The following is a 13,238-nucleotide window of genomic DNA, read 5'->3' as shown; positions in this document are numbered from 1 at the left end:
TTGCCTTCTTAGGGAGGGTGGGCGGGGAGGGAAGAGGGGAGAGAACTTGGAACTCAAAGTTTTAAAAACAGACGTTCAAAAACAACAACAAAGAAAAAAGTTTTTGCATGCAACTAGGAAATAAGATACACAGGAAATGGAGCATAGAAATTTATCTTGCCCTACAAGAGAAGAAGGGAAAGGGGGATGGGAGGGGAGTGGGGTGACAGATGGGAGGGCTGACTGGGGAATGGTGCAACCAGAATTTACGCCATCTTGGAGTGGACGGGAGGGTAGAAATGGGGAGAAAATTTGTAATTCAAACTCTTGTGAAAATCAATGCTGAAAACTAAATATATTAAATAAATTAAATAAGTAATAATTAAAAAAAAAACAAAGTCCAAATAAAACAGAAAGAAGATTGGGCTTAAAAAAAAAAAAAGAAATTCCTGCTTAGCTTTTTACAGTCCAAACTCAACCTATCTTTCCAGCCTCATTAAGCACACTCTGAAATCCAGCCCTGTTGGCCTTCTCTCTTTTCATCTCCATATCTGTCCGTGGCCCATGCCTGTAGTGCATTCCCACCTTACTTCTGCCTCCTAGAATCCCTCTCTTCTAGACTATCTTCCTCATGGAGCCTGTCCTGACCCCACCAATAGTGACCACCCTCCAAACTTCTCTGTACTAAAATACTTGTCTTCTGCACTGAAATATAAGCTTCTTCACAATAATAGCTAGGACTTGTATAGTGCTTTCTATGTGCCTGGCAATATGAGAAACGCTTTACAAGTATCATCTCATTCGGTCCTCACAACAGAAGCTGAGGCAGACAGAGATTAAGTGACTACCCCAGGTTCACACAGCTAGGAAGTATCTGAGGTGGAATCTGAACTCAGGTCCTCCTGACTCCCGGCCTGGAACTCTACCTGGCACTGTGCCACCCAGCTGTCTCTGTACCCTCAACGCCTAGCCTAGAGCCTGGCATATAGTAGGCACTTAAATGCTTGTTGACTAATTGATCTCTGAGCCCCAGAAGCTGGGCAGGTTCAGGGGACAGGCGAGTCCAGAGGGCCTTAAGATGGAATCAGATATCAATGAAGATTTACAACAAAGTGAAAGCAGAAACTGAGGGCAAAGGTTTTCTCTATCAGCTCTGAGAGCCAGGCTCAGCAGAGATAGCCCAAGAAAGTTGGCAGTGAATCTAAGAGCTAGAAAAAAATAATAAAACTGACATTTATATAGCGCTTACTCCGTGCCAGGTGCCTGACAAATGTTATCTCATCTGACCCTTACAACAACCCTGCGAGGGAGGTGCCATTACTCTCCCCTTTTTACAGATGAGGAACCGGAGGCAGGCAGAAGTTTAAGTGACTTGCCCAGGGTCATGTAACTAGTAACTCAGGTCTTCATGATTCCAGGCCCAGTACTCTATCCATCCTGTCACTGAGCTGCCCAGCCCTCACTCACACTCAAACACAGACATGCTCATTCTCACAGAAAGAGGTGTGTTCACATGCACAGGCACACACATACACACAGACTTAAACATACATAAGCATACACATATACAAGGACACAAAACCCAGGCCTGTGACTCATTCTCACACAGACGCATCGCAGAGCATCACATAGGTGACTCACGCTTGCATAGTGGTTGTTGCAGTCTGGAAACTGAAGAGATTCTCCTTGGGGAACCAGGTGCGGACAGGGACCTCATCTGGAGAAGACAAGAAGATGCAGAAAGGTGGTGGACTGAATAAGGTGGATTTTCAGACAGAGCCAACATACAGAATTGTTTTTCTTGACTATACTAATTTATTCAAGGACAGGCTTCTATTTGGTGTGGGGGTGAGGGGGGGGCGTGATGAGTGGTGATTGAAAGATTTTTAAAAAGCCTGAGGTTCCGAGACAACCTCCAAGTGATGGAGAAGCTTGACTTGATAAGGCTGGAATATCTCTCTTTGTGGGGCCTCATGGGTAGAAGCCCTTCGGCCAGGCTTCCAGTATTTTTCTCCAGTAATGAGGGTCAGAGACCCTGGGCTGGCCTCCCATTTCCACTGAGTTGTCCACCAAGAGACTTCTAGGTCCCAAGCACATAGCCAGAGGATTCTCCTCCCCTGGCCAGGGAGTGCTCTGAGTAGCCCAGCCCTGGACCCTGAAGCCCCATCCTTCCTATGTGGCTAAGTGCATCCTAGGATTGTGAACTGATAATGGACCTTAGAGATCACCTAGTTCTCCCCGCTCATTTAAACAAGCCTAGAGGGAAGTGACTTGCCCCAAGTCAAAAGCTGGTAGAGTTGGAAGAGTTGGATTTTAGACCTAGGTTGCATATTCATAGTTTTGGAGTTGGAAGGGATCGCTGTGACCATCTAAATCCATCCATACTACAAGACAAGTCAAAAGACTTGGAAACTGCTATCCACATTCAGAGAAAGAACTGATGGAGTCTGAATGCAGCTCAAAGCAGACTAGTTTTACTTTCTTTATTTTTTCATGGTTTTCTCCTTTTGTTCTGTTTCTTTTTTCACAACATGACTAATAGAGAAATATGTTTTACATGATTGCACATATATAACCTATATGAAATTGTTTACTGTCTTAGGGAGGAAAAAAGAAAATTTGGAACTCAAAATTGCATATAAAATTGTCTTTACATATTATTGGAAAAATACTTTTTAAAAGAGAAAAAAATAAATCTATCCATATGTTAAAAATAATTCTCCTTACAACATACCCAACAAATGGAAATGCTAGTCTTTGCTGGAAGATCTCAAATGATGGGAAACCCCTTACCTCTGAGATAGCTTATATCACTTTTGAGTTGTTCTGTTAAGGAGTCTTTCCTGACATCAAGTCCAAACTTGTCCCTTCCACCCATGACACCTACTTCTGTCCCCTGAAGTCAATCAGAACTCCTGGGAAGGAAGAAACATCCCACTGACAGGGCACAGCCATCGGAATCCTTGAAAATACCTCTCCTCTTCCCTCAGTTAAATGTGCCCAGTTCCTTCAAATGATTCTCATATGGCATGAATCCAGGGTCCTTTTGCCCTCTTCTGGCTGATCTTGAGTAAACAATGCCCTTCCTAAAATGGGGCAACCCAAAGGAGTACACGATATTATGACAGACACAGACTGACCAGGACAGAACCAGGAGGAAAGATCACCTCCTCATTCAGGACAGTAGGCCTCTCTAAATGAGACCCAGGATCAGACTTTTCTTGGCTGTTAGATACACAGTTAACTTGAGGCTTGTGGTTCATTAGGACCTCCAGCTCTTTTTCAGATGAAGTGTTCTCTAGCCATACCTACCACCTCTTATACCTGTCTACTCCCTACACCATATTCCCTACTACCCTGTCCCACTGTTGCCCTGTTGCCAGGTTGTGAGCTCCCTGAGCTGCCTGCCCCTCCTCCTCCAGCTCTGCTAAGGCAGGAATTGAAGGAGCTCCTTCTTTTTGATAACACAAAGCTGGGAGGGAGAACTAATACACTGGATGACAGAGGCCAGATCCAAAAGGATCCTGCTGGACTAGAAAAGCATTGGGCTGAATCTAGTAAGATGGAATTCAGTAGGCATAAGTGGAAAGCCTTGTACTTGAATACGAAAAACAAACACGAATACAAACTTGAATACAAAAAACCCCCCAAAACCTTCACCTGTATAAGAAGATGGAAGGAACTCGGTTAGACAGAATTTGTTCTGAACAAAATCTTGGGGTTAGGTGACTGCAAGCTCATTATGAGTCAGCAGGGTGACGGAGAAGCCACAATGTGATCCTGGACTGCACTGAAGGGTGCAGCTGCCAGGAATAGGGAGGTGATATTTGCACTGGACTTGGCCCCTGGCACACCTCATCTGGAGAATTGTAGTTCTAGGGACCAAGTGTTGAGGAAGGACGTGGTTAAGCTAGAAAGTGTCCCGAGAAGGGTGACTGGGATGGCGACAAGCTTTGAGTCTATGTCATCTGAGGATTGGTTGAAAGGACTTGGGATCTGTAGCCAGGAGAAGAGAAGACTCAGGGGGTTGTGGGGAGGGGTCTGAAGGGCTGCCGCATGGAGGAGGGGTTACATTTGTTCTGGTTGGCCCCAGAGGGTAAAACCAGGATCAATCACGAGGGCTCGGTGTCAAGAAAAACTTATTAACAATTGGAGCTGTCCAGAAGAGCAATGGGCTGCCTTGAGAGGAGGTAGGAGAGGCTGGATGACTACTTGTCAAGCATGTTATAGTGGGGAATTCCTTCAGGGGTCCTGTTGGACTACATGGCCACTGAGCTCCCTTCCAACTCTGACGTTCTCTGATTTTGATCCTGCCTCCTCCTCGACTATGTGCTTTCTCAGAACTTGGAACCTAAGGGAGGCAGGCACTGGCCATCTGGTGGGCGTAGGGGAGGATCTGTAAGGACTTACTGATGAACTGAGGGAGAATGGAGATGTCAGCTCCTCCCTCCTGGTTCACAAGCCTGGGGCACGGAGTCAAAACTCACCAGACACACGGTCGATACTGTGCATCCGCTCCAGCTTCTTGCGGCGGCCTGAGGGCTCAGGGGCCTGGTGCTGGTCCAGCTCAAAAGACTGCTGGGAAGGGGCCGGGGCCAACTGGGAGCAGCCGGGACACTCCTTGGAGCCCTGGCGACTGCCAGCCCAGCTCTTGCAGGGCCGGCTGACGCTCTCGCTGCTGCCCGAGCCCTGCAGGGGTTGGCTGTGGTGGTGTTCTTCCCGATGCCGGCCCTTTATGACTGACAGCTCGATGCCCTCTGCCTCGGGGTCAGACAGCAGGGGTGGCTCCCCAGAGATAGTGTATACCCTGGGCTTAGGGCCCTCGCTTGCTGCCTTCTCACCTGCCGCCTCCTCCAAGAAACCACTTTCATAGCGGCCATCGGAGATGAGGGAGAGGCGGCGTTTGTTCTGGGAGGCAGGCTGCATCTCGGGGGACTCGTCCTGGCCAGCAAAGGCATCAGCCAACAGGTGATCTGAAAGACAGGCACCATGGGGGCAGAGCAGGGAGAGATGGGCTCAGGAAGGTGAGGGCACCAGGGAGGGTCAGAGATCAGCTCAGAGAGTCACTGTGGCCTTTGTGCATCACCTAACCCAGCCTCCTGCCTCTAACCAGTGACTACCATAAACCAAACATAAACCAAACTTAAACATTCTTACAGCAGACTCCATGGCCTGGGTCTCAATACCTGGCCATGATTGGTATAGAAGTAAAGTGTCATTTCTACCCTCTAGATCACGAGTTCTTAACCATTTTTGTGTCATAAACTCCCTTTAGCAGCCTAGTGAAACCTATGGAATCCTTTTCAGAACAATGCATAAAATAAATAAAATAGAGAAGATTACAAAAGAAACCAGTTTATTGAAATACAATTATCAAAATAGATATATTTAAAAAACAAACAATAAAACAAGTTCAGAGATCCCAGGTTAAGAGCCCTTGCTCTAAACTCTGAGTTGATATTCTTCCCTATGCTGGGGTCAGATGCCTTCAATCTCTACAACCCCCTTCCCCAGCCACACAAAATCTCTCTGGATGTTTACAGCTATAGGAGGCCCCAATCTATCTAGAACTCAACAACTCAGCAGCCTCCCTTGTCTGGAACCTGGCTGAGAACCAGGAAGGAGGCAAAAAGGGAATCCGAGCAAATCTTCCAAGGTGCATGTAGCAATGTGAGAGAGCCTCTCGATCAGAGCCTATTTATTCTTACTTTACATATAGTTTTAACACACTTAATGTCTTTCCCAAACTATATTAAAATAGCAAATTAGAAAGGGGGTAAAGGACTACCAAAAACAGATACATTAATTCCACTGAGATATAAAAACTGGAAGCAAGCAGCTTGACATCCAATGGAAGAAATAAGAAAATCATTAAAAGCAGAAATGAGAATTAGAAAATGAAGTCCTACTCTACGTGCCTCAGGAGTTCCTGGAGGCAGCAATACATCACAGCCAAGGACAACAAGGTGTCCAAAGAAGGTTACAATCTTGTTGGAAGTGGCAGGACTATTTAAGGGGTGTGTGGGGGGTATTGGAGACTAGCTTTCATCTAAAATGGTGAAAAAACAATAAAGTTTAGATGTTCATAGCAGTAAATCAATTCCCAGCATTCTGAATTAAGTCGTTGACTTAGGGGTGGAGGGAAAGAGGGGCGGAGTGCAGAAAGCTTTGAACAACCTGGGTTTGGCTCCATGTGCTTCCCACACAAGGGGAGGGCTCCCAATTAGGATGTTTGCCCAAAGTGAGAGCATGTCTGCCCTACAATGTGGTCCCCAGTCAAAAATGGACATGTGAATGAGGAGAGAGGTGACAAGCTTCCTCAGATAAACCTCCCACCCTACTGAAGAAAGAAAAAGAGTTTTGGGAGGTGCTAGCCCCCCTGGGATCTCCTGCCTCCATTTCTCCTCCCATATAATAGTAAGAAGATAGGTTGTTAAATTTTGAATTAGAACCATGCCTTGTGGTGCTCAGGGCAGGTGTTTGCTGGCTGGGAGACCAGAACTATGTTAGTCTATACACACACACACACACACACACACACACACCATGTACAACATACAACACATACACACACTCTCTAGGCCTCTCTCAGCTTCCCTCTTCTTTCCCACATAGAGAAGGTAGGAAGACAGAAGCATCACTGTGTGTATCATGCCTGATTATATCCTTTTTGTGTTGTAGGTCTGTATGTTGGGTATTGTGTTTGTGTCTGTGGGGTTGTATGAGAAGTGTCTATCAGATGGTAGGTGTGCATGTGTGTGTTTGTGTGTGTGTCGAGGGGCTGGAGAACAGTAAGAGGCAGGAGGAACAGGCAGGGCCCCACCTCCCACCCCCATACTCACCCTGTCTCCCCGATTCCCCTGTGCTCTCTCCCCTCACTACAGATGCCTTCTCAGCTTCTTGGCCCAGCTGCCCCGCCCAAAGCCTGGTCCCTAGAGGCAGTAGTGCCAACCCTGTGGGGGTGCCAGGAGGCTCGTTGTTATGCCAACGCCCCAGGAGTGTGGGCACCATGGCGATTGGAGCTTCTGAGTCCCCCTCCCAATGAGGCTCCTCCCTAGGGGCCACTAGGAATACAGGCCCCACCTTGAACCTCCTGCCTTGGTCCTGCCTTGCTCCTCCTCCAGGCTCTAGACCTCTCCCCACAAATCTGAGCCATTGGATAAGGAAGGACAGAGTAACCAATATCACCTTCCCAAGATGTATAGGTGCACATATGAGAATATTTAGAGATGTGACCCCATAAGAGCACATAGGAAGAAAGCTGGGGCAGGGATTATGTATGTACATCCCTACACTCGAGAACACACACACAAACACACACACACACACACACACACACACACACACACACACTACATGGCACACATACCCCTATGCTGGGGAGGTTGATGTCAGAGTGAGGAGGCAGACACAGTATGGAGTCCAGGAATGCCTGCCAGGAATTAGGCTCCCTCTTGAATAGTATCAGCATTTCCTGAGGTGGAGGGGACTTGAAATACTCCCTCCCCCAAATAAGGAGCTCTGGGGCTCCTTAACCAATTCTTATTCAAAGCCCCTCAGTATTTTGGAGCCTATCCTGGCACATCTCTCTCTACTGCCCTTTAACACTGTCCCGCACCCCCACCCTGGCTCCTCTGCCACCCATGGACTTACCTGAGCCGTTCCGATTCTCAGGGTGACTTTGTGACAGATACTCCCCAAACGCTCGGGCTGCTCTGGAGGGTAGGAGGCACCAGTAGAAGGCAGAGCACAGGAGAAGGACCAAAGTCAGAACTGGACTCCTCAGGTCCAAGGCCTCCCCCACACTCCCTGAGAATCTAGATCCCTCCCTCACACTGAACGCAGCACAGGTACCTCCTCCAAGGTCAAGCCTCCCAAACCCACTCATGAAGAGAGTCCAGTGCTGGGGAAGTGTGGCCCCTGGTACCCTGGACTGCTCTTTTCAAATCCAGTTTCCCTTCAGCCCTTGTGTGTCTAGAATCATGGGGTTATAGGGTCACAGATTTAGAGTTGAAAGAGAAACTTAAGAAGTAATCTAGTCCAACCCTCTCATGAGGTTGAGAAAACTGAGGACCAGATTGGTTAGGTGACTTGCCTAAGGTCACACATGTAATAAGAGACAGAGCTGAGATTCGAACTCAGGTCCTATGACTCCAAGTTCAACTGCATCATGTGTCTTCCCAGATATACATAAAGGTATGTGAAGAGGTGCTCAGCTGATGTGTGACCTGGCTGGACCAATCAAAACTATTAGTACTGCAGCTGAAATGTCCAGTGAGCTATCAAGCAGGCCACCAGGGGGCAGCACCAACACAGGCTAGGGCTAGGCACAGGAGGGACACAGACCCTGGTTCATCTCAGAGACCATATTTCAGGTGTGCTAACCTCTACTATGGCACTCGGTGGGAGGGTGGGGCAGGGAGGGAATGTCCACAGCTTTTGTTGGCTGGGCTGGCAGTGACCATTTGAACCCTGGCCATCTTCATCCTCCAACTTTCATCCCATCCCCTTCCCACAGGAAAGGACTCGGACTCAGGAAGGATTTGGACTTCCTTCTATGAGTTTTCATCAGGGAACTAATTAGAACTAACCCCTGGAAAAACAGGAAGACACTAAGAGAGGAGAAGCTCAAAGGCAGCAGTACCATCTACACCATCTCTGATTTCCCAACACATACAGGTTTCTCTGAAAACCCTCCTCTGAGGAGACTTAAAGGAGATAGAAAGGATGGTTTTTCCTAGGTCCGCTGATTGATATTTTTTTCCCAACCAACCTGGACCAGAAACCTCTTGAACCTCTTTTGCTATTAATTATAATTTAATGTTGCTGTTACTCTAGAGAGTCAGCCTCAAAGCCAGGAAGGCTTGGGTTCAAATCCTGCCTTTGACACACACTGGCTGTGTTACCCTGGGCAAGCCACTTAACCTCTCTTTGTTCTAGAGTAATTCTCTAAGACTAATTTGCAGAAAAGGTGCTAATCTCTGGGAGATGGAGTTTTCTCATCTGGGAATTCCCAAAATCATTGAAATCACCCATCTAGGCCCTATTCCTTATTCTAGTCAACTGACTAGGATTAAGCTCAGAGGCGCCAGGAGTGGACATTGCTGGATACTAGTCAGGGGTTAGATGCTAACCAGAGGAGCTGGACACTGGCTTAAGGGAGTCTGGATATTGGCCTTGAGGCAACAAGAAGCTGGGAATCTAATATACAGCATTGTAATTGGGACAATGCGGGGGAGAGGGGTAGGCTAACACTGCTGCCCCTCACATTTCAAGGAAGTATAGGGGTTTAGCACTATAGGAGATGAGATGTTTGGCCCCTGTGCTCAGCAAATTCCTTCACAGCTTTTTTAGACAGGCCTGTATTGTGCCTGCCTAGAGCCCATTCATCCAAGGGAGCCCATCCTCAGAGAGTGAAACACAAGGGGGAGGGGAGAGAGGGATGGAGGTGGTGAAATATATATGGGAAAGACAAGACGAACTGGGAGAGAAACAGGGAAAAACCTAAGGAAAGAGATTCAGAGGCATTGATACCATCAAGAATACAAAGATAGAGGGAGACAGAGAGACGGAGGCATAGAAATAGGAGTCAAAGCCACAGAGAGACAGGTAGAGGCACAGAGAGATGAGTGGGGGAGGGAAAATGAGCTGAGGTCTAGGCAGGTCCTTTTTTTTTTTTCTTTCCTGCAGCCAAGGAGCTCTAGGCATCTCTATTGTCCTTAATCCAGGGTACATTTGAGACCATTTGGGCTGTCTGTCTGAAGTCATACTCTGACAATTCTGACAATCTCCCCTCACCCCCCCAGGTCTGTTAGTCCATCCATTTCTGTATCTGGGGAGACTGAAAAACTCACCAGGCTCTACCTCTGTTGAATGATGGCAATCACTGACCCCTTCTCTGAGGGCAGCTTGAGGGGTTGTGGTTAATGTCTTTCTTATATCCTCCCACCCCCAGATATTTGCTCCTGTCTCTGGGAGTAATACAAAGCCTGCCTTCTTTGTCCTTTCCCCATTCCCTGGCATCCCAGCCTCCCGGGGGTGGGAGACACTTTGTTCATGGCACGGATTTTATTATAGCCAAGGAAACCAAGACACAGATAGTTTTATCCAAGGTCACATGGTAACTTGGTTGCTGAAGTTGGCCCCAGGAATCAGGCATCCTGGCCCATTACCCGTCAGGGGCACTGTTTGGAGAAAAAGCTTTGTAAACCTTAAGGTGCTGTAGAACTGTTATTATCATCGCAGGCTATCATGTTCCATAGATCTCGACGGGACGCTAAGCTCCTGTTGGTCCCCAGTCATCTCTCTATCAGCTGGCAGGCCCACATGGCCAGGGAAAACGCTGCTCAGCTGGGCTCCCGAGAAACTCATTCCCTAAATGCTTGGCACCAGGGGCAAGCTAGGGGCCCGGAGGTCATCCAGCCCATTCCCTTGCCTCTGCATCTAGCTGGGCCCCAGAGACAGATGGGGATCTCCTTTGTGGGCCCATCCGAGCCTCCCAAGGAAGGTTACCGGTCCCCGCCCCCGCCCCCAGCACTGGACAGCTCCCTGGCCGTGGGCAGGTCTGCAGGACAGCTGCCCGGACTCCGGGAGGAGGAACCGCTGCTTTGCAAAGGACGCCCAGGACTGCGGGCGAAGTCAGCCAGACCGATGGAGGGATAGATGGCTGCGGGGTTCGTGCGCCTCTCCTCCGCCCCAGCCCCTCACTCACTCACCGCACTTTGGCCGCCACCGAGGACATGGCCTCACTCCTCAGCGCCTTCCTCTTGGAGGCAGCTGCGCCCATATTCGAGGCCGGGGGCAGTGGGGAGGGCGCGGCATCCCCCCAGCCTGGGGCGCCGCGCGAGCCGGGCGGGGGGCGAGGGGCCTCCGCTTACTGGGCTCAGCGCTCCGAGCGATCCGTGAGCCCGCCCGGGCAGCCCCGGCCGCGGTCCCGCATGATGATCCAGGGCCGGCCCCCCCCGCCCCCGGTTTCGCTCACCGCCCCTGGCTCTCGCGGCCAGCGGCAGCCCCCGCAAGCCCGGGCCCGAGGTGCGCGGTCCCCGGCCCGGCTCGCCCGCCCGCCTCAGCCGCTGCTGCAGCGGGTGGGGAGTGCGTGGGGCCGCGGGCACTCGCTATATGGGTCTGTACAGCTCCGCCCCCCGCGCCTGACGTCACGAAGGCACGAGGCGGGGGGTGGGGGACACAACTGGAGGGAGCGAGCAAGGCAGAAGATCGAGTGGAGGGAGAGTTGAGAAGGCGGGGGCAAGGAAGGAGAAAAATGAGGACAGGAGGAAAGGAGAGAGGTGGCGATCAGGAACTGAGGCTGGGGAAGCTTTGGGGAGGGGGGAGTGGATCTGAGAACGAACATTAGCGGAAAACGCTGGACAAGGAGTCCCACAACCTTGGTTCGAATTCCAGTGCTATCACTGTGTGACCTTGGACCAGTCGCTTTACTTCTTTGGGCCTCAGTTTCCTCATCTGTAAAATGAATTGTTTGGATTGGATTATTCCTAAAATAATCCAGCTCCCAGCTCTAAACCCCCTGGAGAAACAGGACTGGAAGTGAACCTGGAGATGGGAAGGGGGAACTAAAGGAAAGGAGGAGGGGAAATGAGATTTGGGCGATATGCAACTGGTAAGATAGAGAACTGGAAGAGAAGAAAGAGAAGTTGGGAAATGATGGAGAGTGGTGGGGATAGAGAGAGGAGGGAAGGAATGAGGGGGGAAGGAAAGAAAGAAGGAAAAGAGGTCCAGGTCAGAAAGTATTCAGAACTGGAAGGGAGTTTAGAAATCATCTAGTCCTGTTCCCTTATTTTACTGGAGGAACTTGAGGCATCAAGAGGGGTAGTGATCTGCTCCTGGTCGCACAGTGAGCCAGGAGGAGACACGAGGTTAGGTCCAGGCCACTTCACAGGCTCCATGGCTTCCCATTTTATCCAGCAGTAGGTCAACTCCTTGAAGGTAGCCATAGTTTCATTTTTTGTCTATTTCCCAGCATTTTTCACATAGAAGATATTTAATGTGTGTTGAATTGGCTTGAGTCTCTTGAGTGTTAAGGCATTTGTGATTTTATAAATCAAAGGTTATGAGGTGATATCCATTTTACAAAAAGACGCCTCACTTTACAGAAGGCTTCATCACAGAGTTTGGAGCTTATTAAAAGTAGGGATTTCTAACAATGAGTGATAGCCTTTAGATCAGTGGTTTCAAACTCAAACAGAAACAGGGCCACTAATCCCTATACAGAGATCCCTGTGGGCCATAACTGACTTAGTTTAAAATGTAAATGTCATATTATCTAGGTTTTATTGTATTTTGTTTTGTTAAATATTGCCCAGTTACATTTTAACCTGGTTTGGGCTGTATTGGAGGGTTAGTGGACCCCTATATTTGACATCGATTATTTAAGGAATTAACTATCGTATTGCGGGAAGCAATGTACACCTGTACTTAGTTGGGGAAGAGGGGGAGAAGGAAGAGTTGAATGGCTGCACTGGGTAGGTTGAGGGAGGATGAGCCAGTTCCCTAATCCTTTACCGCACATGTAATTGAGTACAACTGGCAACTGAATAACCTCCTGCCCTTTGGGAGAGAGTGAAGGTGTAGAGAGACAGAAACTCTGAACAGACTAGAGGGCTAGGGGGGAGGAAGTATAGACATTCTTCCCTGGGGGTCCCCAGGGCATCACAGCATATGGTGTATATGTGTGTGTGGGTGTAGAAATGGGAGCCCATGACTAGTTATGTGCTAGTCCTCGTCTCTCCCACTCCAGCAGCCTCAGATCATAGAATTGGAGACAAGGCTTGGTGGTGAGGGAAACCTGTTTGAACAGGAATCAAATGTAGCTTTTGGTTTTGTGGGAGGTCCAGGGAGTCATTCCCCCTTCCTCCTCCCCCCACCCCCAGTGCCTTTTGGGATTGCTTCTCTGTGCCACAAACAGTTGGCTGCAGCTACAGCATGCAGGAGCTGGGAAAATGACAAGCAGCCTCTGCTCCTTGGCTACAGTTATTTTCTATACCCTCATCTCCAGGCCTGGGGTAAAGGCAGGGGAGTGAAGATCAGGTTTTGGGTATCCACTGTTAACAGCATCAATCAGGGAGGATGGAGCTGGGCCCAGTCACCCTCCTGGGGACAGTGGCATCTCTATTCTTGAGGGAATTCTTCAGTCACTCAGGAAGAGACTCTACTACTGCATGATGTGGGGGATAGGAACAATCCCATCCTACTCATCCCAGACCCTCATCATGGTGGGTCCAAAGAGGAACAGAACAGCCAGT

At 49.0% G+C, this 13,238-nt stretch overlaps 1 protein-coding gene across 2 annotated transcripts in view; it reads right to left on the bottom strand.

Moving 5' to 3' along the window:
- NSMF (NMDA receptor synaptonuclear signaling and neuronal migration factor) overlaps window positions 1–10,925 on the bottom strand; it is a 37,693-nt gene extending 26,768 nt beyond the window's left edge. For both annotated transcript variants that reach the window (XM_036750392.1, XM_036750393.1), the window contains exons 1-4: window positions 10,695–10,925; window positions 7,633–7,694; window positions 4,467–4,952; window positions 1,621–1,696 (exon numbers count right to left, since the gene is read on the bottom strand). In XM_036750392.1, the coding sequence (XP_036606287.1) occupies window positions 1,621–1,696; window positions 4,467–4,952; window positions 7,633–7,694; window positions 10,695–10,765 (695 nt within the window). In that variant the 5' untranslated portion in view covers window positions 10,766–10,925. The remainder of the gene's footprint in view (window positions 1–1,620; window positions 1,697–4,466; window positions 4,953–7,632; window positions 7,695–10,694) is intronic.
- Window positions 10,926–13,238: the final 2,313 nt, after the last annotated feature.

This window comes from Trichosurus vulpecula, chromosome 3 (assembly GCF_011100635.1).
Source record: "Trichosurus vulpecula isolate mTriVul1 chromosome 3, mTriVul1.pri, whole genome shotgun sequence".
Lineage (NCBI taxonomy): Eukaryota > Metazoa > Chordata > Mammalia > Diprotodontia > Phalangeridae > Trichosurus > Trichosurus vulpecula.
Note: the sequence above shows the minus strand (reverse complement) of the source record. Positions and strands in the feature narration are given on the sequence as shown.